General features: G+C 45.1%; 1 protein-coding gene across 12 annotated transcripts in view; it reads right to left on the bottom strand.

The window, feature by feature from the left end:
• Positions 1–27,645, bottom strand: part of LOC100122376 (potassium voltage-gated channel subfamily H member 8) — a 91,538-nt gene that overhangs the window by 4,663 nt on the left and 59,230 nt on the right. For 2 of the 12 annotated variants that reach the window (XM_032598486.1, XM_031927835.1), the window contains exons 3-16: positions 21,987–22,220; positions 20,148–20,261; positions 17,980–18,116; positions 15,552–15,566; positions 15,118–15,346; positions 9,925–10,088; positions 6,550–6,763; positions 3,907–4,089; positions 3,599–3,807; positions 3,000–3,249; positions 2,043–2,311; positions 1,025–1,179; positions 388–956; positions 69–311 (exon numbers count right to left, since the gene is read on the bottom strand). In XM_032598486.1, coding sequence (XP_032454377.1) covers positions 88–311; positions 388–956; positions 1,025–1,179; positions 2,043–2,311; positions 3,000–3,249; positions 3,599–3,807; positions 3,907–4,089; positions 6,550–6,763; positions 9,925–10,088; positions 15,118–15,346; positions 15,552–15,566; positions 17,980–18,116; positions 20,148–20,261; positions 21,987–22,220 — 2,966 coding nt within the window. In that variant the 3' untranslated portion in view covers positions 69–87. Of the gene's footprint in view, positions 1–68; positions 312–387; positions 957–1,024; positions 1,180–2,042; positions 2,312–2,999; positions 3,250–3,598; positions 3,808–3,906; positions 4,090–6,549; positions 6,764–9,924; positions 10,089–15,117; positions 15,347–15,551; positions 15,567–17,979; positions 18,117–20,129; positions 20,262–21,986; positions 22,221–27,645 lie in introns of all 12 variants that reach the window. The other 10 variants (XM_016984284.3, XM_031927830.1, XM_032598485.1 and 7 more) reach the window with 7 other exon arrangements.

The raw sequence follows: 27,645 nt of genomic DNA, 5'->3' as shown, positions 1-27,645 counted from the left end.
AGTTTTAATTAATGCGGAAATGTGTCATACTTGGCAGAGCCTGGGGTTTTAATTAAAAATATACCAACCAGGGTAGAAGGGCTCGGCTCAGCTATCGGAGGGGTCAAAGGTGAGAGAACGCGACTCGGGCAGTCGGCGGAGGGCCTTGAAGGCCTGATACAGGGACGAGGATCTGTCGGCGTCGCCCGCGCTGAAGCGGTGCTGCGCTTTTGCGTGCGCCGTCGTGTTGTCCCAGCAGCTGGGCGGACCTTGCTGAGCTTGCTGGCCCGAGCGGCGACGCTCGAACGGGTAGTTCACGCCGCCTGAAATTTCTTTTGGATCGTCGTGTAAACATTTGTGACTTTATCTGAAATTTTCAAATCAACTCGTATAGCGTCCCCGTCATACCTGGCGACTGCGAGGGCGACTGGGCCGGCGATCCGAGCAACGGCGAGAGCGGCTCGTATGGTGGAGGCGGCGGCGACGAGGGCGAGGGCGTGGGCGAGGCAGGCGTCATAATCGCGAGCTGATGCTGCTGAGGCGCCGGTCGCAGCACGAGCTCGGGGTCGAGGCCGAGGATCCTGAGGACGCGGTGAGGGTCCGAGCGCACCCAGGCCTCTAGCAGATCCGTCGGCCAGTCGGTTTGCGTCGACTGGCTGACGAGTTTCGCCGGCGGATTCCAGCACAGCGCGTCCGGTGGATGGGAGGAACTTCGGGCCAGAACCCCGCTGCTGCCGCCACGACCGGGCATCGGCAGATTAGGATTGCTCTGCGGTGAGCTCGCCAGGATCTGCAGCGCCTGGATCGCGTTGCGCACCTCGTAGCTCAGCGTCGCGACGTCCTGGTGCAGCGTCAGCACCTGCGTGTCCAGTCGCTCGACTGAGCCACGGATGTGCTCCTCCGCCGATTCCTGCGGTGGCAGCTGGCTTCTGCCCTTCAGCACTCCCCTCGGCGGCCGCTTGCCCTGGTATTCGTCCCTGATGGAGACAAAATAGCCATGAGTATGCGATATTCTCGATTCGAAGCAAATATATAATATACGCACCTGAACTTGGCGTGTCGCGGACTCGACGACGCGTGGAGGGGTGACCTGTTGGGCGGCGAGAGCGGCGACGTCTCGCCCTCTTCCGGCACGTTCTCGTCGTCCTCGCTTATCGACGGCAGCGTCAGCGAGGGGCCACCGTTTATCTCCGATTCCTGCTGTTTTGGGTGAACGATCGTGGAATTAGTCGAGCGAATTCGGGCCCTAACGTTATTTCGCGACTCGTCTACTACACACTACGACAGCTCGGAAAAAGCTCGTTTATCATCTGGCTGGCGATTTTCATGCTAGGCCATATTGTGTTTGTAATAGACTCGGTATATCGTGCACGAGTGACAAATCGATCGCTCGCTAATTGAGCTCGCGATACTGCTAATTTGGCTCGCGTTTCACTGCAGACTCGTATAATTGAACTTTCGTGAATTTTGCGGAATTTTCGGAGCGTGCGTGATTAGCTTGCATAATAATAGAAGAGGTAGAATATGATTGATTTCGCTGGCAGTTCTGTGATGCGTCGTGTGTACGTGATGGTAAATAATCGTTCGAGTTGTATACTTGTGAAAGATATGACTATAAAGATACAAAAAAAAAACTAGCATGCGAGCTAAAAAGGATCTGTATACGATGCTTACGAGTAGAAACACGCGTGATTGGTCGGACAGTGCGCGATTTCACTTAGTGAACGCCGTCCGTGCCCGAGCAATCGCGCGGTGAGAGAAAAACAAGATAAACGCAAGAAGCGAAAAGCTTATACGACGTTTGAAAAATGTGTATACTACCTTGAATCTTGGCATTAATAAACGTACTCATATAAACAATCATACATATAGATAATATAGGGCTCAACGATTAATATATATGACGTGTATTGCTTTAAAGCTGTATACAGAGAAAAAGGAGGGACATGTATCGCCCAGATCTCGAGACAGATGTCCACATATAATAACAAGGGTGTCCGAAACGCGCATGTAGATGATGGTAAAACGAATAACAAGAAGGCGAAATCGAATCGCATCATCACCTCGGCCTCGTAGCCCTCGCGCAGGTTGTAGGTCAAGTCGTGCTGGATGTCGTGGGCGAACTCGTGCTGGTACTCCGGGTAGAGTCGCAGCACATCGACCAGTCCCTGCATGTGGATGCATTTGAGGTCGCAGTAGGTCAGCGCCTTGACGTCGCAGCTCGATTTGACGATGACGTCGTTGCCACCGGAACTGCTGACCACGTTGCCGCCCCCGTTGCTGCCGTGCTGCAGGTGCACGTTGATGTCGCAGCCGACCAGGTCGCCTTTGCCTGTAAGGATAGCCAAGTGAGAACGTTATCGTCCGAGACAGGCCGTGAACGCTTTGAAACAGTAGAGGCTAATCGCTTGGCAAACTATGTAGCGCAGCTCAAATTTCGAAACTCTCCGCGGTATATTATTGAAATCGTGGCCTAATACACGTAGTGGCTTGGCGTTCTATTATTCGGTTTAGGATCAGTCAAGTGCCTCCCGGTTTAGACCAAGCGAATGTTCATGACTGCTCTTCATCTCAGCCGACCCCGCTCCCAATACACCGTCTTTTTTTTTCTCGTCTAAGGGAAACAAACACTTTCGCGTTGAATTTTGCGGCTTCGGCGCTTGCAGTTACATTTGATAAGTAGGTCATTTCTGCGAGGATGGCCGTTGCAGCGTCTTTGAAAAAGCTCGATTAATAATGAGCGCGACGGCAGTATTTCGCGAAAAAAGGAAAGCCATCAGCTGCAGCGAGGAGCTATTTTTTCAACGGCGTATATACGGGTTCATTTATTTTCCACCACATAAACCTGCTACTATACTCTCGGGAGTGCGATATAGCTCTGAGCGAAAAGCCACGAGAGCGCGAATTATGGTATTTTAAGTTACGGTGCACTCGTGTTTATAATAATTTTATAAGCCATACTTTTTCCTACAACTTCAAAAAATCGATCGTTTCATAAAGTGAGAAAATATGGAACTTACCCAGAATGGCAACGACCATCTCGTTCTGCACGACTTCCATGGAGCCGTTGCAGAGGTAGTAGATGTAGGACAGAGCGTCGCCTTTGTGGATGAGAAATTCACCGGGCGCGCAGAAGATGCTGCGTATGTGGAGCGACAGGAGTTTCAGACATCCCTGTGAGGCAGCCTCGAAGATCGGTAGACTTAGAATCTCGCGGTGGAGGTGCATCGACACGTCGCCCCGCAGCTCTTCCGGAAATTCCTTCAGTGTCTGTCGATAAAGGGGGGAAAAAGATCGCAAGACGTGAGTACGGATGCGACGTTCGAGGGTAATCGAGAGTTGTGAACGTGTTTGAATTCCAACGCGGTGTATACACAATTTTTTTCACTCTGAGGAATTTATTGAGGATTTGAAATTTGGTTGAGTTACGTTGATAACGGGGACGTGCTGTGAATGTTATTTCTTTTAAGGAGCTGGATACAATAACAAAAAAGTAAAAAGATTGTTCACGCATGCAGGATACTTTTTTCAGAGGGAAAACGATCGACCTGAACAAAAGAGGGAGAATTAAGGTCTGTAAGTGTGTCGTGAGGTTAACCACAACAAACAAGTTTGCTACCATTCCCACCTCATGAATATCTATCCCGTGATTCAAGGACCACATGGTCTGAAAGTAGTCTTGCATCCTTTGCTTCAGTTCGTCCGGGATTTGATGCAGCACCAAGAAGTCTTTCAGATCTCGCCACTTGGTTTGGTATAGCGATCTTCGTGAGTACATACGCTGTATGATAGCCGTCACGTTACCGAATACCACGGCGTGCATCAAAGCTGTCGTGTGAAAAAAGGAAACGAGACGTTATTTTTCAATGCAATGACTTCGTGCAACTGTGTGTAAGAGTGTAAATGGTACATCTCTAAGAGGCGTACCTCCGACGAGCATCGTGCATATTGAGAAGACCTTCTCGGATGTTGTGTTGGCGGAAACGTTTCCGAAGCCCACGGAAGTTAAACTACTGCATGTGAAGTAGAGCGCGGTAATGTAACTTTCCGCGTGGGTTACGTTTGTAACGTCCGGCATTTTCAACCTATCCGCCAGCGCATGGATCCATCCTGAAACACAAAAGCTCCTATCATTAAAATATCATTAGTAAAAACCTACTCGAAGCGATTCACCCCCGCATTTCCAGAACCGTATGCACATACGGATTCTCGATCCGGCGAGTTATAAGAGCCAATAATTTTGAAATGCTAAACAAGAGGGGCATAAAAAACTGGAATCAATTCAGCAGTTTCGCCTTTCACCCACGTGCATAGCCGATCGAAGATTTGAATACCGGCAAATTAAATCTTTCTCCGCACGCGATTCCATTCCCATTACTCGTTGATGCAATTCCAAGTCGAGACTCGAGAACCGAACGAACTAAAAAGAGTAAGAGGTCGTTTATTCAGCCACGACTCCGAAAGTCCTTTGCGAAGCTTGAGCATCCCCGCGGAAGGTCTGGAAACTCTGCGCTCGAGTTAATCCAGTGCGGTATATGTACACGTGCGCGGCGCAGTGGTCTAATTAGTGCTTCGAAATTCAATTTGCGGGGTATAACGTGTATAGTCGTTCGCGAGTGTTGTCAAAGCTGGCGGTGAGAAGTGACCAATAGAGGCGATGCAACTCGACGTCGCGTTAAACCAACCACGAGAGCGGAGTCTGTTATTTCCGAGGCGTTCCTTCGGTTGCGCTGCCACTGGATGTAGCGAGAGGGAAGAGCTTATAGTGGTTTCTCAGCTTACGACAAAAAATCTTGGACATTCTATCCACGCGATGTACCGAGAGCTTTACGAGCTTGTTTTTATCACCGGCTTGGTGTTTCCGCGGGAGCTTTTGCTTTTTGTATTCCAAAGGAACGCGACCTCCTGGAGCATCGGGAGAAATTATCCGTTTCTTTGAACGTTCACCTTTTCTTATAAATTCGAGGGCTCAACACTGCTCAGACTCGCCTGCGGTGAAAAATACTCGGAGCCAGCTCTCAAACTCTACAAAAGCACGAAAGCTACACGCGCGTGAATAATGACCGTCGAAAGCTTCATCCATCTCCTCGTCGTCATACCGTACAACCAAAAACTAGCTCAGCAAAAAATTCTCTCTCCACTTTTCACACTCGCCCATGACACAGCTGTGGCGGGTCATCACGTCCGGTTTTAAGGTCATTAAAGAAGAAAGAAAGCTCGTCCTTCCTTTTATCGCCCGCGTGATTTTCTCTTCTCCTCCAAGGGAGCTGCAGCAGCGCGCGGCAGGAGCACGTGAGCCGTTCTCTCAACGCTCGGATTTATGCGGCGTGAAAGAACTTGGACGGCTGCGTGGACGGAGAGAATTTACAAGGCGAGTCTTACAGAGGAGCGAGCAGGAGTCGAGTTGTGTGCTTTATGGCACGCTTGGGACTGCTGTGTTGCGTAAGTTGCGCACTTCGTCATGTATAGTCAGGCTAGTCGCGAGGTCGGAAACAATGTTAGGAGTCGGACAAGGACGAGATGTGGGTAAACCGTAGCGGATTTAGAAGCCGTGATGCCTGTTTTTGAGCTACGTTTACGGTGGATTATTAGATATAGCTAGATTCTTCGAACCCATGAATTCGGCTGGAATTCAAAATGTTGCCCTGTGGATACCTCCTTTTGACGAGTCTAGAAGCGGCTCAAACCTGAATCTCCAACACGTCCTCTTCTGCGTCATCGGATAACAATAGTCGAGCTTGCAAGCACAGATGCAACAGGCGGGACGACGAGGACGAGGACGTCGCGCATCCCTCCCTCCCAACAAGGTCCATAGAGTTCGCCGCGAGGCGCGGAGCCAAGTATTAAGAAAGTATACGCGACGCTCGGAAAGCAGAAGAAAAACACAGGGGAGTAATAGCCATCCGAGATGCTAATCACGAGGCGGAACTTTGGCGTTGCTTGAATTGCGAAAGTTTCTCTTCCGTGAAAAATATTGTTTCCACGGATACGGTCCCTTTTTATTCCCTACTCCGGAGGAGGAGGCAAATTTTTCCCGGAACGAGGCTGAACTTTTATTCGCGGCCGAAGATATGCTAAACTCGCGTTTTTACAGCTTATCTTACCGCTTTGCCATTGTTTTAATTTTTCCTATGATTAATCGGGACATTCCGCTTTATATAATGCGACGACGATGACATCGATACACCCGAAGCGTAGCGCGATACACACGCACGGCGGTGTTATTCATTATCCATCGCGCGCTCAATATGACTAGCTCGATGAAATTATTGACTATTGAATTATGCGTTTTATGTAATTGCGTCGATGTACGCGTCAGGATATACAGCGTTAAAACAACGCGGCTAGCAAAATATCAAAGCACTCGAGAACGCGTGTATATTATATCCGATATCGCGGCTTTGGCACACGGCTATACAGCACGGAAATCACTCGTGCAAATTCGATTCTCTCACATGAATATTTAAGCTCGTAAAAAAAGTTCCGCATATCGGGCTAAAGAAAAGAGAGCCGATGCATAACGCATGAACGGAGCGCGGTATGCAAAGGCTCGTAAACTGGGAAACTCACCGAGATCCCAGTCCTTGTCATGTCTCATCCGCTCCTTCTCGGCGATGACGTACCAGATGCAAGCTAGCCAGTGGGCTACCAGCGTGAAGAAGAGCATCAGCAGCGTCAGAATGATGGCGCTGTACTGTGAGTACCTGTCCATCTTCTGAAGCAGCCGCGCGAGTCGCAGTAGCCTCGTCAGTTTAACCAGGTGGATGTGACTGTGGCCCGATTCCTGTGAATTAAACGAAGATTTTAAAAAACTATCTCTTGTGTAATAGTTTTGCAACGGCCCAAGGGACGAGTGAAAAAGCTCTGATGTGCCATTTATTCGGCCTCGGGGCGTCGCGATTTCTCTCCCGCTAAATCCCCGACTATTTCACCCGCGTCGCTTTTATGCCCCTCTTGAAGTACTGTATCTCCGAGAGGATAGACGAGCCTTATATTTTCCAGTGAAAGGAGAGCCCGTGAATAAGAATGCGTCTACGTAGCGTCGCGGCTGGATCGAGAATTAAACATGGATTCCGGCGAGCTTTCCTTGCTTCATACACAGCTTGGGATTATTTATCGATCGTGTATACGCATGGCGTTGAATAAAGTATTTGCATTTTTATGGCTGGACTATTAAAGCGCGCCAGCAGAGGCACGAAAATCTTTTCCTTTTTTTACGCGCTGCTCTGGATTTTTGAAGGGAAGCTTTTATGGTGTTTTCGGCACTACTTCCTGTATCACGTGTTGCTTTCAGGGCTTGATGTATACTATAGTGTTTTATAGCTTATGCGTTATACTCGGTGATATTATACACTCTGAGAATGATGGACCCAGCTGATTAACTAATATGGGCATTCACAGCATAAATGGATTTTACTGCAGAGATTTCAAGCGGTGCACAGTTGTCATTAAAACGCAATAATTATGATCGTCTTCAATTTATTGTGAATTTGAAACGAGTGTTAAATGTCATTTACTCTCTATGTATATAGGTTAAGTGCAATGGCATAATTTATGCTTTTCAAACGAATTCGCAGAGCGCAGCTTCAGTTTAAATTGCTTACACATATAATGTATATTTGTTAGTTTTGTTTTATAGCTTATATATACGATGCAAAATGATTATCTGAACATCAAAGTGTATCAATTGAATGCTTCATTATATCGTATCAATTCAAAATGTAATTATTGTATATGCATTTAAATTTATGTTTTACATGGAACATCGCTTTGTTATTGGAGAAATGTGTGTGTGTGTGTGTGTGTGTGTGCTTGTGATCTATACATGCTAGAAAATCTCCTTCTAGGCTGAAAAATACATAGGTATTTTTCAAAACAAAAACTATAGCCATTTTTATTTGTATAGTTAAAACAAGTCCACTTCGCAAAGTAAATTAAACTTGCCACGCCGCATATCGAACCTCTCTCGAAAAACTAAAACTCCCGCCCAAAAGCAAGAAGCTCGTTCTTTTTATGTTTTGCGAATTTTCCCCGCTGAATTTCGGATATGACGTTATTAAAACTCTTTAACGGCTCTAAGAAACTCGGGAGCGTAAAAACTTTTTTACTGCTCGGCCGAGAGAATTCTTATCAGATCTTAATTTCACGCCAACAGTGTTCGAAGCTCTTATATTTATAATTTTTTTTTCCTTCTCCTCACTCCGAAAAACTTTTTCAAGAAAGGAGCAGCCACTCGAACACAATGTCGACCTGATTTTTATGGAGATTCGGCGTAGCGTGTATTTTTTGAGTACACCCATTACGTGCGAGTCGGTTTGCTTTTTTCTTTGTCTCAACCGACGAGAGGAGCCGGAAGAGGATATAACAGCAAATGATTCTTTTACGGCCGTTTTACTCACGCCCGCGTGTATAAAACCGCTCCCGGATAAAGTAAGTACAACGGGGAACCCCGCTTTTTATATACATCGAGCTAGCTCGTTGTTTATATTACGTCTTCCGAGTGCTCTTGGGAACTTTAGCGATTCATTAATTTCTCCGCTGTTATGTGGTTGGATAAATTTTGAATTCAGAGCGGATATGATATACTGCGAAATAGGTATTCAAATCTCGTTATCGCCGCAGCAGAGCAGACGCATCGATACACATCGCTCCCGTATATCGGTCGAACTGGACACAAAGCTCGTCTCGCCGGAGGCATTCGCTGACCATATTATCAAAGGTAACGATTTAACAAGGTCGAATCTCGGATCCGTCTACGGCTATATACATATACACTGCAGAACCAACGGCTATAGCAGCTATCGATTACAAGTTCGGGGAGCCAAACGCGTGCATACGTACATCTATATATAAGTCTCGGGAATAATCGATACACTAAAGATGCCGCGAATATAATTTCATCGAGCGTCGCTCTTTCGAGAGCAACACTCGCGTGAGCGGCTTCGCGATTTCGTGGCCTGTAGTGGGCACGCACACGCGTCGAACGGAATATTAGGGGAAGAAGATAGCGCGGCGAGCTGCGCACGAAATTACGGATCCGTTTATTGGCCTGTATCGGCAGAGGCTTGCGTTGTGTACATTAGTGCTTTATGGTACAGGAATCGTTTCGGTTTAGTGTTATGGCTATACTGTACGGGTAGATGAAGCCTACGTGTAGGAGTTCCGAAAAAAAATAAACCACTCGCGGCATCGCGTTATTGGTTATACTGTCTCGACGATGAGCATTAGAATGAATTAGCTGTTGTGTGCGGTGTGTGTAAGATGATTGGAGAACTGTAAGTATAACGAGTGATATAGCTTGTTGGGACTTTCTTCCGATTTTTATTGCGACGATGCGTTTATCAGAATATTCATGTATACTCATTATTGTTAGCAAGTCTATTAGATACTCAATGCCCACCGATCCATTATTTTATAGAAAAAAAAAAATAAATAAAAAAAAATCGCTGACTGCTCGAGTCGCGAAAAAGCGCCGACAATGGAAAATAATTGTGCCGGCGGCCTTGAGCCCGCAGCGAACGCGATGATTGGTCCATTCAGCTCCGGGCGTCATCCGATACCTCTATATCACTTCTCTCTCTGGCGACTGATGCTGCGGGAGACGAGAAAAAAGGCCAGATGCAGCGGAAAGTAGATGAAAAGGGATATGTACGGCCCCGGCGATAATAATATGTCGCGAGCCCGGCGATCCGAAGCGGCAAACGAACTCCATTCAAAGGGCTATTGATATTCTTTGATTCGCCGCGCGGCATTGGCTTGTAATTCGCCGAAGGTCTCAGCGAGGAGTGATCATTCTTTGATTTTCATTTGTTACCCCGAGTTATCGACTCTGTTTGCCTCGCGATATCGCTTTTCACTGTTCTCTCGCCGGTTGGAGCAGCAAATGCATTGGTAATGGTACAGAGAGCGATTGGAAGAATTAGAAGTAGAAATTCTAAAACTGACCTCGCCGCTGTACACGTCGCTGGCGTAGAGCAGATCGAAAGGCAGAGCTGCGACGAGGTCTATGAGGAACCAACTTTTGATGTAGTTTAGAGCTATGCTCTTGCTGTTGCTCACCACCTCGCCCTTCCTGCTCACGTATGTCGTCCTGAAGTTCAGTACGATGTCTGCAAAGGCCAGAAAAAAAGGGATTCGTTAGTTTCCCAATGCTGTAAAGGCTGTAAGAGATGAGTTGTCAGACTGGATTAATACTCCAAATAAAAAAAAAATACACTCTGTAATAAATTATGTAGTTAACGTAACGCCGCGTTGAATAATTTTTTTTTTGTTTTATAAATAGAGGCTTGTCTATCGATTTTCTATAGGCATCCAGTAGCGGATACACGACCAAGGTTTTGTTTTTCGAAGCGGCTCGGTGGAAACTAGACCTCGCGATGAAAAAATTGCATCTAAAAAGCGCTGAACATCGCGTTTACACGCGTTAATCCTGTATCAAATCGCTCGAGCATTACTTTCGCCGGAAATAAACTTTGGCTGCAAAAATCATGCCGGACGATGAATATTCAAATATATTTCCCGGACGATAATCCTTCCGTAGAGATACTTTAAACCACATTCACCGCATATTTATTCGAATGTAACAAACGCGTAAAACACACCATCATCGCAGCCAAACGGAGCGCATTAAACGAAAGCGCTTGGAAAATTGCTAAAAAGTTCATAAACCAACAAGAGCGAACGATAACAGCAAACTGTCGCCGACGAGAGAGCGCGCAATGAAACAGTAGTTCATACATACGTACCACTACACGTCACGGAGGTTTGTCTCTCGCACGCACGCTTTATTGATTCAAGAGCAAATTCGTGTCAGTTCCATCGTCGCTAAGGGGAATACAACGTCGCACACTATGATGCACATCCGATTGCGCGCTTCGGCACTTTGGCCGCCGCCTCCCCCCGAACGAGCTTTTAGCTTTAATGGAAAGTTAATGCGGGTCAAGCTCTAAGGATGAGAGTCGATTGTAATGACGCTGCTGAGTTTTCAAGTGCAGCTCTCGAGAGTCTATACTATACCCTGTGCGTATATATGTACGCGATGTAACGCGAGGACCACTCAATAGCACTAATTAAAAGTGATCCGCGCTGGCTGTGCGTGTACGGGCGAGGAAATTCTATGCGTCGCGGAAGTGAAGTTCGACGGTGTGCTTTTTGGTTTAATTAACTTTAGCTGCGCGCTATACGAATTGCTGCTGACGAGCGATGTGCTTTCTCTCTCTCTCTCTCTCTCTCTCTCTCTCTCTCTCTCTCTCTCTCTCTCTCTCTCTCTCTCTCTCGAGTGGCGCTGGTTTTACGGAGTGTACCGCGCAGTGTTTTGCATCACAATGCGCCGAGTTCTTGAATTGAGCTTGAAGCGAGCTTTCTTGAAAGTTTTGTATGAGATTATTCAGCGTAGTTTCTCTCTTTCTCTTTTGTGACTGTTTCGAAGCGACTCAATTTTAGGACTAATCTCGTTTCCATACGCTGTCCCGCAAATCTAAAAAACATAGCTGCATACATCAAAAGCCGAAATAGGGGAGAGGGTGTCCCGCATTAACCGGATTAAAATATATATCCGCGTATGTGTCTGTATACAAGCAAGGCATCGAGAAAAGAAGATATAGGGGTGCAGCGAAGAGCCGAGGAAAAAGAACGAGGGTCCGTGAAACTGTAGAAGTCGGTCTGACTCTTTCCGATTCCGCGGGCGCACTATATTATTTCCCATCGACGTGTCCTTCTGCTGTTGCGCAGCTGTGTATACGTCTTTCTCTCGAGGAGGCAGCTAACGGAAGAGAAAAAGGAGGAAACCATGCGCGCGTGCTTCTAGTCAACGCCAGGGAGTACCATTGATCTGCGAGAAGCTCGAGTGTTTTCGATTTTGTTCGTAGCCGACTGAGTAATTTACGCGAGAGGAAGTGCTTTTCGCCTGTTTTGACAATCGAGTTACCCTTTTGCGTCTTATTCGCGAGTCTGATACTGAGTAATATCGACTCTGGCACTTCTCCCCCGAATATTCGCTATGTGCCACGTGTATATGCCGGTGTTTGCGATTCATGAAATTTCTTTCTCGCAGCTCTTGTTCCTTCTATTTTCAAGACACCGTTCTAAGTGATTCATGAACTTCTAGCAGAGACCCGTATATACAAAGCTTTCCCGGGTGACCTTTCAAACTCGAGAAGTTATGTATACACCTTCAAAGTCAATTCCGAACTCGAAGAATTTGCACTTCTTTGCCAAATGTGCGAGATTGAAAAAAAAAAGTATAAATTGTTTGGCTATATTTTTCGATCTGATGTGTCGTTGCAATTTTTGGATCTTTAATTCGCTGAATTCCGAAGCGAAACACGAACGGAATAGAAAACTGAAGAGAGTAAATTGAAGGAAAAAGCGATGCTTGTAAACAGAAAAATAAAAAAAATCGCAGAGCTCAGGAAATAACCTGGCTGAGTAATGCTTTTCGTTGAGGCACATTACGCTTTCAGTGCCTGTAAACAGTTCACTTTTAATTGGCTAATGGACGATGAGTAATTTTTATCATTGCTCTATCTCTCTCTCTCTCTCTTTCTCTCTCTCTCTCTCTCTCTCTCCTTATACATCTCGGAAAATACATCATACTTTCATCAAAGTAGACGAGCAAAAGAGTTGCATCGCGCATACGCGTATACAAAGTAAAGCGTATACAAAGTAAAGCGTAAACATTTCAGTGAATTACTCGCTCTAGCGAATTAGATATTCAAACTTATACCAAGTCCGTTCCGCCGATTTCCTCTACTTTATACACAGCGGCAAAGCCGAATTTTCCGCTCTAAATATGCCCGGCATCAAAACACGTACTCGTAGCGCATTTTCTCAAACATTACCTCCATTTCCCCTCGATGCACAACAAAAAAAGTCAACACGCGCATGCACACCCCCCTCACTCGAACTTGGAAATCCGAATGCGTAGAAACTCTAAACTTACGCTCCTTCAACTTCATTCCCATTTTTAAAGCCCCTCGGTAAAAACTCGGTGTGTTTTGCCAAAGGTCTCGTCGCGCGACCTAATGCGCTTGATGAGCCACGAACTGGAAAGGCGTTTTCAAAAGGGCTTCCGTAACGCAATCATTTGCTCTCCTACACTTTTCTGGGGCACGACTACCTTCTCTCCATATAGGCAGCGGAGAGAGTCGGAATCGAGTGAATCTCTCGAACGGTAACGAGCCAGACACTAGACGAGAGAGAGAGAGAGAGAGAGAGAGAGAGAGAGAGAGAGAGAGAGAGCTCGGCGATCGTCTTTACTGCTTCGCTTTTTATTATTATAGACGCTGAGTGAAGGCAATGATTTTTTACGAGATGCTTTGAGATTTTATCGCCGCTCGACTTTGTTTGCTCCTAGATTTTGCAAACAAGGCTCCTACAAATAAGGATTAAAAGCGGTTATAAATATCAACGTGTACACACGCGCGCGAGCGAAAAATAAAGAGTAAAAATTAAACACTCATTCGCAGCAAATATTAATGAGAAGCCACTCGACTCGGCCTCTCTGCCTCTTCGATCGCCGGCTTAGAATTCATATCCGGCGATAATAATGACGACGATGACTAGTGACCGAATGGGAATCGAGAGACTTCCTCTCACACGCTGAATTCTTTTTCCTTCATTTCCCCGAGGAAGCAAACTCCCGACTTTTTTTCCATCGAGCTATGCCTTTGCCGCACGTATGCAGAGCCGCGCTTTGTAACGTCCGCTTCTGCTGCTGGGGAACTAAAAGGCGCTATACGCGGCTAATGTAATCCGCTCGCTGGGCTTTGCGCACGAGGCATCACCGAGGCTTTTTTCAATCTCGCTTTGTTGGCGAGGTTTGATATTTTGAAAAAAAGCGCGTCTGTGCTCGTTTGTTTTTGTTTCGTTTCCGTCGGCCGAGAGGAAATCAGGTTAGGACGAATGCAAAATGGAGAGGCGCTGCTTTGAAGGGGATGTTTTCTTTCGAGCGTATTGTGGATGGAATATTTATATAAAGGGATGCGCGGAAAAAATTGGAAGCTTCTTTTTTCCTTGCGCGCTCGAGGTTTTTCCTCTCTTTCGAGAGTCAAAATAGAATTGTGAACAAAGTGATTGGAATCAATAAAAATTTGATTTTGCTCTCACTTGAAAACTATCATCTCTAGAGGGCTGAAATTTTGCAACTTAATTTGTATTGGCATGTTGAAACAGTATATTAAGTTGAATTCATTCTAGCTGATATGAATTCGACTTTCATGTACAGAGCTATCTGCATTTTTGGACGCCGAACCCATAGGGTTCAGGGTGAAAAGCCGAACCAAGACTGTTAAGTAAAAACTGATATGGCAGTCTGTTTCTAAATAATTGAACAAGTCTCAACGCAAAAGAACAGACATCCACCTTTAATATCATGGATTTACCATAATTATGAGAAATTTGGTGGTTGAGAGTAACTGGCTCGCATACTGATGAGATTGAAATACCTGTGCAAACCTCATCATCGGTGACTTTGAGCACATTGATGACACTTTTTACATAGTAATTGTACTTGAATAATGCAAAATCAGTCAGTACACAATGCTGTACATACTGTCATGTATGAAAGCATGCATGTGTAGGGTTAGGTTTTCACTATTAATGTGCACCTTAAAAATTATGTTTCCCCTTTAAAAGACATTCTAGATGAATTTATAGGGTGTGTATATATATATATATATATATATATATATATATATATATATATATATATATATATTCATCAATTTATGAATATTTTTAAATAATGTCAATGTAGAGCAGGATCATTGGTGTGAAAAGTAAGGTTATATGAACATAGTGGAGAAAAAATTCTACTGAGATTTCTTCCAGAAATCATGACTGATTTATCGAGGTTTTCATCTAGATTCTACTCTGGAAACCTGCTAAATTTGAAAAATCTCGGTAGCTTTCAGGTATTTTCTCGGGAACGCTGCTACCAGAGCAGTAGACCAAACAAGGCTGTTTGAACGTATAGGTAGTCCATTGCTTTATCTAGACTCGGCGCGCACATTCATGTGGGGGGGAACTGGAAAGTGCCTATGCGCCACCTATCGCCGCTGGCCAGAGACACACGGAGAGTCGAAGAGGTAGGGGAAATCGCCAATCCAAAACCTTTTCATAATATAACACTCGACTCACCTATGATGAAAATGACCTCGACGACCACATCGCTGACCATCGTAGGCCGATCGGTATTGATGAAGCTGGCGTTGTAGGGCACGACAACGGCTACGTAGAGCGTCGCTATGAGCAGCAGCCAGTCCCAACATGTCTTGAATAATCCGTAGTGACTGAGTATGAACTGCGACTTCTTGAGCGTCGTCGTCTTGTACTCGGGCAGCGGCGTCGTTGACGAGCTCAGCAGCGTCTGCAACAGGTGCCGTAAATTGCTTTATTTTTTCGCGCTGCAACTCCTGCAGCTCTAAAGATCGAAATTTCATTGCTATGTCTTCTAAGGTGGAGTGGGTTGTGTGTGTGTTTTGGATACTGATGATATATATGTGTTTATTATTTTGCTGCTAATTTTCAAAGCTATATAAAGTTTGAAGGTATTATATAGAGTGTTGGTTTACCACTTTTTTGGACGCCTTTTTATTCACATCCATTTGTGTTCGGTAGGGTTTGCAGTTGCAAATGAAAGTCGTGTTTTAGATAAATGAGTACTTCTACTTTATGGATAATAGGCGATATTACGCTCATCGCGAAAAGGGGTATCCTCATCTCTGTTGCAGATCGGCCTTCTTTTTGAAATAAAACCGCATGAAATAATAACACGCTGTAATACCCATTTTCACGATGTAAATTAAAAAATTAATCTTCTCTTTACGCTACATCGTTTTTCATAGCAATTTAGCTTGTAAGACTAGCGGACCGTACAATATAGTATAGTCTCGCATTGTTGCGCACCTATTGTTCATCCTTTTTTTTATATTACATAGCCTCCGGCTGTATTCTCTACAGGTAATGTAAAGCATAACATCAGACAGTTCTCTGAAGCTCAACTCACCGTTAACTTTTCAAATTACTTTGTAACCTTTTTGAACTGATTCGTTCACTAACTGATGTTCTATAAAATAACATTATACGATGGATTGGGCAAACGATATTAATCACAACTTGAAATACATATAAAGTGCAATCAAAGTATTATGGTGCGCATACGGAGGTACTTGAATTCTAAGCCCATTATAAGATTAATTAGAAAGTACGAAGTTTAATTATCAGCGAGAAACAACAGTATTACAAGTTGACAGCACAGGGATCAGGTCTAAAGTGTTTTACTCTAATATGCTAAAACTGTTTTCGCAATGATAGAGAGCCTATTATGACTTATTTCTCCACAATATTGCGTAGTAAAATTGTATGCATACTTTTAACGAGGTTCGTCATGTTCGATAAATAATTTTTTTCAAGATATAAGTAAACTCGATAAATGAATTTTTCTCAACACCTAGTTTAAACCTGCTTAATCGGATCAACAGTGTTGTCAGTTTGCCGAGCACAAGCCAAGTAATAACACTCAGCTAACGCCGCGTGTAAACTGCTGGCTAAACCGCGATTAGGCAAAGATTTCACTTGCAAAAGCTGTATAATGCGGGCAAGACCTTGAACTATCCGCACACACGAGCTTTCTGAAAATAGCCGGATTTTCAGCAAAAATATCCACATTGATCGTCGGCAGCGGTTTCCGCGAGTTATTAATATACTTTTCTACGTCGGCTGTTGACGTGATGGGTACAGCACTCGCGTAAACCGCAGATTCCAAAAATGCTAGCGTTAACCAGCGCAATCCTCTATAAGTTCGTCCGTTATACAATACGTAAACTCATACGGGATTTCCGACGTTCGCAGAAAAGTTGACGGCAACTTTCGTCATAATTCGAGAAAGACTAGAAAGCTCGAAGAAGAATCGCCTCGTAAATCCTCTCCAAGAGTCGCGAAGTTCTCGATAAAAATCGGTCACCATAAAAAAAGTACACACAATGGAACTTGAGCAGAGTAATAAGTCAACGAAGGACACGTCCTTCGTCTCTTCTCTCATACCCGACGATATAGCAAACTAGCTACTTCTCCATTTCTCGGCAACACCGTCATACTTTCCGTCCTCCTCACTCAGTATCCCCGCAATACAGGGCAGCTGCAGCAAAGTCTCGTGCGAGCCCGTGAGGTGTCGAACTCCGATATCGCGTTACCGCACCGCGAGCGTGCGAAAATGGCTCGACGCGCCAGACTCGTCCTAAGTCGATTACGTGAGTTCGCGAACCAGCGGTCGGCCCGGAAAAATTTAATACGCCAACTTGTGATGCGCGTACGGGAAGATTCTAAGCAGTATGCAGTACGTGTAGGCACACGCGGGGCGACGGATTTAACGCGCGTCGTTGAGTTAGTCGTTGGTCGAGATAGAGGATGTGAAGGAGATGTCTATAGGGGGTGGATAAGAAACAAAGGGATGCCGAGGGCTCGTCCGTGGGAATCTGATTTTAAAGGTCGTTGTATTGGCGAATGTGTGATACGTGGGAAGAACGCTATCTTGGGAAAGGATTCTATGCTCAGGTTTAACGGCACTCGCGATGTGTGCGTGCGCGCTGTAACTAGAATTTAGAGGGCTTGTACTTCGGGAGTCTGCGTTTAATTAGTTTAGGGATAATTTGTTTGCGGGAATGGGTAATAAAGTTGCACAGCGATAACAAGAGAAATGTATACGAGAGGCTATAGCTATCGTTCCTAATTGTTATCGCGAATACTGTGATTGCGTTTCACGGAGGACGTTTCTTGTACATCTACTACAGGAAAATTCGTGCTCGCTCAAAGATGAATTTGGAAAAGAAACGCCGATTGAAAATGTATGCATACAAGTTTACGTATTTAAGTAGAACAAAGCCTTTTGATCAGACGCGTGACGTATGCCACTTTCTCATCTACTTGTTGTTGTTACGATAAACTATTGATTAAATAGATCCGAATAATGTCAGCAATCAAGCGATAATACAATGTACTTACGTTGTTCAGTTTAATTTTATGTTTATTATGTTTATTGTCCTGCTTGTAGTGGCCTGATAATTGATACAGCACTGCTCGGCTTCTTCTCCTGCCGTAGTTGGCTGGCGGGGCTTCGGGGTCTAAGTTACCGTTCGCATCTACAAGAAGAATACGCGAATTTTTAGAATAAACTAATTAAGAAGTACTGCGCGGTAAAAAGTGCGATAAGAATTTCGGCAACTTTGTTGAAGTATAATTGAATATAAAATGAACTGCTGTAAATCTCATACTACTGCAAGCAAATAGAATGCAGGTAATAATGAAAACTGCGTGAAAATTTTTCAAGCTAAGATTAATGCTTTTATCGTAAAATTTAATTACTCTACAAAAGGCCTTATTGCTACAGCTCAGTATTCTCTTGACTATATAAAAAAATTGAAATATACGTGCGAAGAAACGTTATAACTAGCAGCCAATCAAAAATATAAATAACTCATTCAATCAAAATATCATCCCACCTAATAGACATCGGCATCAAAAAACGCAACAGCATCCGCAAGGCGAAAAAGCTCTAGTCATCTCATACAACACTAAAGGATCTCCCTCTGCGATCGATCGTGACGTAGAACGTCTATCCACGCGGTGACACGGTTTTCCCCTTCCCTTTAAAATCCATTTCTCTTTCCCGTTCATTCCGACCCCGTCGTCATCTCGGATTGCGTTTTTATTCTCGCCGCTAGAATTAACCGCGCGCGAGCAAAGGATGCGCGACTTCGCGGCCTCGGGGACAGCAGCTCGCGGTGATTATTCATCCTGCGCAGAGCCACGATGGCGGATTGGCTGCGGAAAACGAGAGACGCTCTCTCTCTCTCGGCTCTCTTGACGGAGAAGCTAAGTAGAGATTTGTCGGCGGCGACCCTGACAAGTGACTCGTAAATTAAAATGTAATTGCTTTTTTCGTATAAGGCTTTTATAATAATAGACGAGCTTATGCGCCTGATACTTTTTTTCAATGTACTGCGAGAAAAAGTACACCCTTTTACAAATCGCGCTCCAGCATTCCCGTAATTTTCTTCTTCATCGTCCTTATGTATAGCTTAGTTTTCCCCTTATAGCAGATCCGAACGTACCGAGAGCTCAAATTGCATAAAACGAGAAAAATTGCGGAAATGAAAGAGTCGACTCGATTTAAAAAAAAATGTCTCCACTATATACACCGTACCGAAGTAACTCTCAGCGTACTCGACTCTTCCCTTACATATCTATACTCGAACTATACCCTCCTTTCCCGCACCGACGACTCCCCCCTTTTTCAATTAACCTGTAAGCACTCGTCCGAAAGGCTTTGTTTCGTTTCTCGCGCTCGTGATTCCGCGGCGCGCGTCGCGTCAAGGTTCCGTCGGGGCGGATTTTTCTCTCTCTCACTCTCTAGCGCGCGAGCTATAACAAAGCGTTAAACATCGGCGAGTTTTCGTCGACGAAACAATGCCCCAGATGAGAAAAGCTGTTGCGACGTCGAGAAAAAGCATGCAGCGCGCGGTCAAAGGTGGATGAAAAGAGAGAGCGAGATAAGAACCGTTTTTACATGTTATACCTACACGTTGCGATGTATAAACTTTTTGACGCGCGCATGTAAGCGTGTGATGTCGGAAGCTGCGATTGTGCAGCGCAAGGCGCGATTATAGTCGCCGGGAATAATATGCGTCCTTCGCTTTTACGAGCTGATGCTTTTTCGCTGGATGTTTTAGCATTGAATTGCTGTGTGTGTGTGTGTACGAAAAATTTTCTGTCTTTCCAAGAGACGGACCAGTTTTTTTCTCGCTCTCTGGAATGTACCTGTTGTGCGCGTAACTGCTGCATCAATTTTGCATATTATTATTCTCTTCATTACTGTATTGTTATACAACGGCAGTAATTAATATTGATGGAATATTTTAATGTCCTGCGAGTGAAAAGTTTCGCAAAAGGACCCTCATCCCATATGCATAAAAGTGATTAAAACTTTTATTAAATTCATTTTATATATATAACACTGATATGGGAATTTTTTTAAATTTCAACCAACATCCAAATTTTGAGCGAAGGATCATATTATTCCACCGAGCAATGGCTAATCGCGCCTGGAAGCACTACACACCGCGAGCTTGTAGCAAGATGCGCTGTGCACTCACCACTGTCGTACAACTCACAGAGCTGGAGACTTTTCGTGTGCGTGATGTCCTTGTGCGAGGCCAGGAAGAGTACGACGTCGCCCTTTTCGTTCTTGATCGGCACGATGTCGAGTAGGCAGTCGAATGGTGCTCCTGAACAATTACACAAGATATTTATGTAGATCATTTTTATACTTATAATGTAGATACAGATTATACTAAAGTTTTGCGAGATACAAAATTTATTCGTGAATTGAATAACTCCGCAGAAAAATAAGCAAAGCTCGACTGAGAGCGAATTCTTCGTATTCCAGGAAAAATATAAATCCACAAGTCGCATACGAGAGAACTGTAATCCGCGAGCATAGCGCAGCTTACGCGGAGAAAAAATGATAAAACCATTTGCTCGTCGTGTGCGGTGCGGTCCGTAACGTTTTAATTATAAAAACATGCCCACTGCGCCGAGTCTCATTATGCCGAAGTCGTCGCGGGGGAAAAAAGGAAACGCCGCGCTATTCACGGCACGTATAGCGATAAAAGCTCGCTTTTCGGAGAAAAAGAGAGCTTCTCGCGCGCCGAGCAAGGGCTATTTTCGGCTGATGCAGCGCATTTCGCGAGAAAAAAAGATATTAGACGCGGAAGCGCGCACTGTTTTCGAGACTTTCGGGGATAAAGCGAGAGACGCGACGGAGGTGTGAGAATAATTTTTTTTTGCGGTTTCGTCGCTGAGAAGCTCGGGGAACGTGTTATTCGTGGTTTTTTGCAGTGCACGATAACGATCCTTATATTTTATTCGTAGCTACCGGGTAACAACTCGGCGGTGGCAAATAGTTTTGTGAAACAACCCGCAAAAGAAAATAATTTTTGTTTGCAACTTTCCCGACGACGTACAATTTTGCATATCTACAGCGATAACGCTTTTCAACTCTGTCTTTTATGCTTTCGGTTTGAAAATGAATGAACAATCACGTAACCATCTCATCTCTCACGGCACACTCCACCGCTTTCAAATCGATTCACCGTCCACGAAAAATTCATCTCATCGATTTATACATACAGCGAACAGCGAGTAAAGCTCTCGAACTCGAATAACCCACTCGAAATTCCATCAGAACGCAATCAACGTCCTTGGAATAATACAATCCGGTATTTTCCTCTGCAGCAGCAGCAGCGGCATCGATCTCCATTCCATCGTCTCGACGAGGCTGTGAAGCTCAATTATCGCAACGGCCGAGCGCTCGCGCGAAATCAGCGCTCAATTTGCCGGATCCGTTAACTCTTGCTCACCCGGACCTCTTTCACGTCTTCTCCGTATTAATTTCCGCGAAAGCGAAAGAAAAGCAGGAAGGGCCGAAGATCTTTCTTTCTCTTTCTCGGAGGTCAATTTATTACGAGTCGCTCGTGGATTAGCGCGCTCGAGCGCACGCGTGCTTCCTGCGCGAGTATGGAGCTGATTTCGCTTATCCCGCGGTTAATTCGTTTGACTCTTCCGGAAGTTCGCCGAGCGCGCCTTTCCTGATTCACTGCTGCTCGGCTTGGCCCTGTGTGTAGGTATACTTTTTCTTAGGGATTTTCCCCCTTTCTTTTGTTCAGCCTCTTTTTTTCGCCCGACTTGGTACGGCTGTGTGGGTGTGTGCGAGGTTAGCTGTTATCGCGCTGCCGACCGATGTCATGCATGTCGAACAAGTTTGCTCGCGCGCGCATCGTATAATTGAGTTTTGAGCGACGATAATTCCTTGATTCGATGAAATCTTAGACGAACTTTCCCGGATATTTCTCATCATATTCTCCAAGGCGAGTATATTTTTTTTTCTGGTATCGAATTAACGGTTCTGATTCGAAAGCTTTTTTTCGCTGATAAGAATAGAAGGAACTCACCGCTTTTCTTGTAAAACACGACCTCGAGTTTCAGTTCGGTCTTGCTCTCGAGGCTCTTGTCGATCATGGCCTTTTCCTCCTCCTTCGTTTCCGGCCCATACAGAAATTTGCAGGCGCAACCCTTCTGCATGATTTGCGCCCGCGCAAATCCTGTCAGCTCGCAGAATCCATCGGAGCAGTAGACGATCGGGTAAATCGTCGGCACCTGCGCATTTCCCAGCACAAAGTTGCTGTCTGCAACAGAAAAAAACCAAACGCCCTTTGTCAGTCATTGTGTGCTTATGAACAATTGCTTGGTAGAAAAATGGTATTATAAATGGAGCCCATACAAATTATAACTTTAATGCGGCCGAAGCAGCTCGTTATTCGTACACGTGATGAATCGGAGTTCTTTTATTCGAGGTTAATTGGAACGAAAATTGATCAAACTCGCAAAGTGAAAAGTTCCGCGAAGCTTTCGTTGTACGGCAGCAACTCTTTGTTTTCGTAGCGATGATCGATGCACGAATCGGATGAAATAATTGCGGACAATGTGTAGGTATAATGGCTTGATAATTGCAGCCGCATTTCGCATCGCGTCGAGCGTTAGGAAACCGATCTGCACAATTTATACAGGGAATTTCGCGGCGTCATTCAAGGGCCATTAGCCGCGAGAATCGTAAATAAATTAGCACTTGGCAAGACTAATGGCGAGCGAGCGCGACGAGGTAATAAGTATACACTGTTAACAGGAACAAAGGGAAGAATCGTTATCTCGCTCGATCGCGTTATTGCTTACTATTCACGCTTCGACGTCGACTAATCATCGCTAGCCGCGCGGAGCTTTGTCCGCGCAAATAAACACGTGAGGTCGTCGTAGCCTGCTTCAGTTCTGTCGCGAGTGTCTCGCTATTTTTATTTTTTTTCTCGCTGGTATCACTTTACGGATATATGCTTCAATTTTGAAAAACTACTTTCGTAAATAAATAAAAAAAATGCTCCAAAGCTCGGAGCGTAAAAGTACCACCCAAGCGAGAGGCGAAATATTTCGCGCAACTTTGACGCTTTCCCCGAGCGGAGAGCAAGGGGAAATTAAAAAGGAGACGGCCTTGGGAGCGAAGCCGAGAGCGAAATTGTTGAGAGAAATGCTTTCCCCGGCTGAAAATCGATGGGAACGTCGGAGGAGAAGAGATATCATCTAATTATATTCGAGGGACGCGGAGTAACTCCGGCAGCAAGCGAGATGATTTTCGCGATTCCACGTGGTTTTTGCGAACGAAATTCGTATTCAGATTCTGCGGGAAAGTTAATGTTTCTACGCCTGGGCTCGAATTAAAACGGGAATCACCCTCTTCAATCTCGAAAATAGAAGGGGATCCTTCAACGTTTGGATTGTAAATTATTGAATAAATTTGACTTCGCCGAAGAGTGATTGGTGTACACAATCATGTACAAGAGTCTGAAGTTTTTAAATAACTCGGCTCGGTTGAAATTAAAGGTTCTTCTCGGCCGTTTTGAGCTCGTTCGAGCAAGTTTACCGAGGATATGAGAAAAACTCGATCGGGAGGAGGTTCGTTCTCTCGCTTGGATCTTTTATATTTCTAATGTCGGTTTTTCCCCGCGAGCCTCGTTCGCAGCATCAACTTCTTCAGCTAATTAAGCTCCTCCCGAGTCACTTTGTCGCAAGTCTAGTTTAATACTTTAAGCTGTATGCAACAAGAGAGAGTTCAGAAGCGACGTTTCCATCTCCTCCGCTGTCTTTCGCTTCCAAATTAGTTAATTTATATCCGTTGCTTCTCCTCACAGCCGCTTAGTCTTTGCGTATATCCACGGCGTAATCGACATTAGTCAGGTACAAAATTTGAAATTCTATGCACCGAAAGAGAAAAATCTATTTCTTCCCTGTAGACGAATCACAGACGCAGAGCAGTTGTTTTCGCTTCTCTATTTCTCAAGTCGAGAGAGAATGAGAAAGCTTGCAGCGCTTCCAGGAAAATCCCGAGATCGACGCTGATACAAACTGGTCGTTTTAATTATAGGCGCTATTAGCGCTCGTTATTGGCTCTGGGAAAAATACCGACGGCCTGATTTCGAGGCCTGACGAAGTGCGCGCATTGGAAAGCTGGCTGTTTCGCGATACTGAGATTTCGGTATCCTTGTGAGAGAGAAACTTTGTACAAAGAGCTGCGTTTTGGAGGAAAGCGAATGTTTTCACGGTGAGCGAGTTTGTTTAAGTTCAGTGAAACAAATTCCCGGCGATGAGACTGCAGGACGCGAGAGCTTGTGGGAGTGACTAAGTGGTGCTTCGCGGTAAGTAATAATTCCCCTGAAAGCTGTCGCTTCGGTATAGCGGCTTTTTCTCGTTTTTTACGATTAATTTTTATTTCAACATTAGAATAGGGAAGACATGCTTCATAAAACAGTAAAGTAGAGTAATTACGAGTACCACCAGACGACCCTATACGGGTAATACTCTTCCCAGAAGCACATCCTCGTATATTTATAGAAACCACTTAATTCGAGGCCTTGTCAATTGTCTCGCGCATTTCCTCCCCGAAACTTTCCAGCAATCAGCTCGTCGTATACGCACGCATCCGCAATCGGCTGACCAGAACAAAGTCTCGAACTTGAGTCAGTTGATTGGCGAGTTTACCGTCCTGATGAACAAAGAGCACACGGGCAACATGTGTATATATATACACACACACACACACGTATGTAGCTATCATACACACCGGCGGATGCAGCTCTCGGGCTACTATACGGTGTCGGTTGCGATCGGATTTGCCCAGTGTCTTGCAGCGCAGCTGAATCAATTAGCGATCCTTCCACGTGCCGTTTTTCATATCGAGCGCAAGCTCGGGTCATACACCCACGCATGTCCGTTGTCGAATGAGCTCGACTGGATACGCGTCGATGCTGCCCTGTTGCAAACAGGCAGACGGCAGACAAGAGAGCAGCGGATATTTACTGTGTGTGGCATACTTCTCGCGATGCTTTGGAGCGTCGAGGGGGAGAGAGTAATTTCAAGCTTGTTCGTGCACGAGGAGGCAAAAATTCGAAGCTGCCTAAACCGATCAGCCGAAAATATCGCGTGACAAAGCCCGGTCACGGCGTCCGATAAACCACACACACACACACACACGCGTGCAGAAGAGCTACAATATACTCCATTAGCCTTTGTCGCAGCTGCATGCAACGCGCAACGTTTCGCGTATAATCCGCGCTGCTGGCGAAAGGTGTAGAGAGGTTGGGCTGTGGCGTTTACTGCTTTTAACCGAGGGCGTTGATGAGACCGGTAGGAGCGTAAACGCGCGCTTGACGCGATTATACGAGCGCCGAGCGTTTACTCTTTATACTGCTGTGTAGCGTCGATGAAATGCCCCTTCTACGAGTATAGTATGAGGAATTTCAGATAAAATTTTACTTCTGTTAAAAAGAAAATCTCCAAGACAATCCAAAACTATTTTGTTTTACGGCTATAGCTTTTATGGCTCGGTGTTAGCTACTTCGACCGATTCCGCATTATTCGCACACCGCCAGGGTGTCGAGTCTTTTTTCTTCGTCACTTTCATCGCTCTGGAAAGGTTAAGTATATACCGTCGTCGAGGCGCTCTCCAAAGTGGATTGCTCGCTTTTCATCGAGAAAAATTTACTGATCTACCTGTTTACAGCGTCGTTCGTATTCGCGACTCCTTTGTTTAATGTTTGCAGCACTATAGAGTTCGAGCGAAATACTTGCATCGACGAGCTTGTAAAAGATTAAGGGATAAATGGCTGACGAAGTACGCACAGTATTAATTAGCTGCTCATCGACGGCAGCTACTCGAGCTTGTAGTCGTGAAGTAGCCTTTCATGAATATGCTACTATAGCTTATAATATTTTGAAAGCCTTATTACATATTGATTCGCGTCGCAACATATTAATGCGCTCGGTGTGATAATCGCATATGCATAATTTGATCTAATTACGGTTTACCATAATGCACAATGCATATAAGTATATGCGTTTTCATTATAAATAAAGCTTAGTATGTAGGCCAACGGTGAGGCAGTTTTATAATCAGCTCTCGCAGGAAATAATTCAGAATTTTAATGCTCATCCCCAATGCACCGGGAGAAAAAGGTGCATCGATGCGAATTGATTATTCAAAAGGATTATACGATCTATAGCGAAGCTCGAGCACCTCTTACCTTATTTTGTAAGCATTAACCTGAATAATATACGTTGAGCACGATTTTCGGCGCGTGGCTCTCGAGTATCGACGTGTGAAATTTACAGCGCCGGAGATTTGCCATTAGATTAGGGGGCTGTGCGTAGTGAAATCGTAATGAGAGTTTGACACATATCCACCGTATTATTTCCTGTGTTATTAGGCTAATGACACGCGACGATGGCTTTGAAAATATAGAAAGCTCGATTTCACACGTATAATGCTTCAGTCCTAATTAGTCTTTTATTTTATCATAAAAATTAAAATATGCCACAGCAGCATCGAAGAGCGAGCGAAAAATAACATTGAAAGTGCACCTCGATCCTGTCGGCCGTTCATGCATAGCTGTACATACAGTCGACTACTGGAAAAAAAATTGACAAAGGCCATATAGTCGTAAGCGAGCTTTATCGGCATCACTACACACACGCCGTGTATATATATTCTCAAAATACACGCACGCGTGTCGCGATATTTATTCCTCGCGTAGGCATCGGCAAACAGGGCGGAAAGAAGTACAACAAACGAACGTAAACGCGCGCGCGCGCGTGAAGAGAGAGGAAAATCGATTGGGCACGCGGCAGCGCAGCGCAAGCTCCATTGTCGGCGTGAAACTTTTATACAACTTGCCACGTGGACGGCGAAGCCCCTTTGGACTGTGTTCAAAAGCAAAACGCGCGTGTAATACCCTCTCGCCAAAGTTCGAGTGTCGAAGCCATTAATGTATAATAATTCAATTCTTGTTACCGACACGTTACTTCAGTGCCGGCCGAGAAAATTTCGACTCGTCGAGCTTCCGATTTTGTAACGCTTGCATAGTTGAATTTTTTTACGTTTCGTGGGAATCGCAATAAAAGCGACGAAATAGAGTTTCGCGATCGGCCTTGTATATTGACCGAAAGTTCGAATCTATTTCGAACGAACGGATAATCCGATTCGAGCGCGAATCAGAGGCCGCATTTTGTTTGTAATGCACAGGAGGCCAAACTTAACGGCGATATAGCGCTAGTTCGGAACTCTCGTATGAAACTGAATCTGGCCGCAAATTAACTAGCATCGAATTTTAGAGCCAGAGCCGAAACTTTTTATGCCTCTTGATTCCCATACTACTCCCTCTCTATAGACTCGCTTCGTTCATTACTCGCGAAAGCTCTGGCGGGCGAAGATGCGATCGCGAGATATGATACGTGTACACCTGATGAAGTTTCGTTTGGAAAGTTTTTCAAAGGTCCCATCACTCATACGTATCTCTCCGCACATATCTGAGTATAATAAGTTTCCAGAGAGCGGGCCGGAACGTCGTTGCATCGGCGCACCATACCGCGTACGTCGGACTTAGCACTCGAAACTTCCTTTCCAGCGGAACTTGGCCTCACCGCCGACGGTATTTTCACGAGTCCGTCAAAGTTTGATGAGATTCGCGGGTGTAAATAGCGGCGGCGGAAGCGAAATCTTGCGCGCATCCG

This window comes from Nasonia vitripennis, chromosome 3, assembly GCF_009193385.2.
Source record: "Nasonia vitripennis strain AsymCx chromosome 3, Nvit_psr_1.1, whole genome shotgun sequence".
NCBI lineage: Eukaryota > Metazoa > Arthropoda > Insecta > Hymenoptera > Pteromalidae > Nasonia > Nasonia vitripennis.
This window is presented reverse-complemented; position numbering and strand designations above follow the sequence as displayed.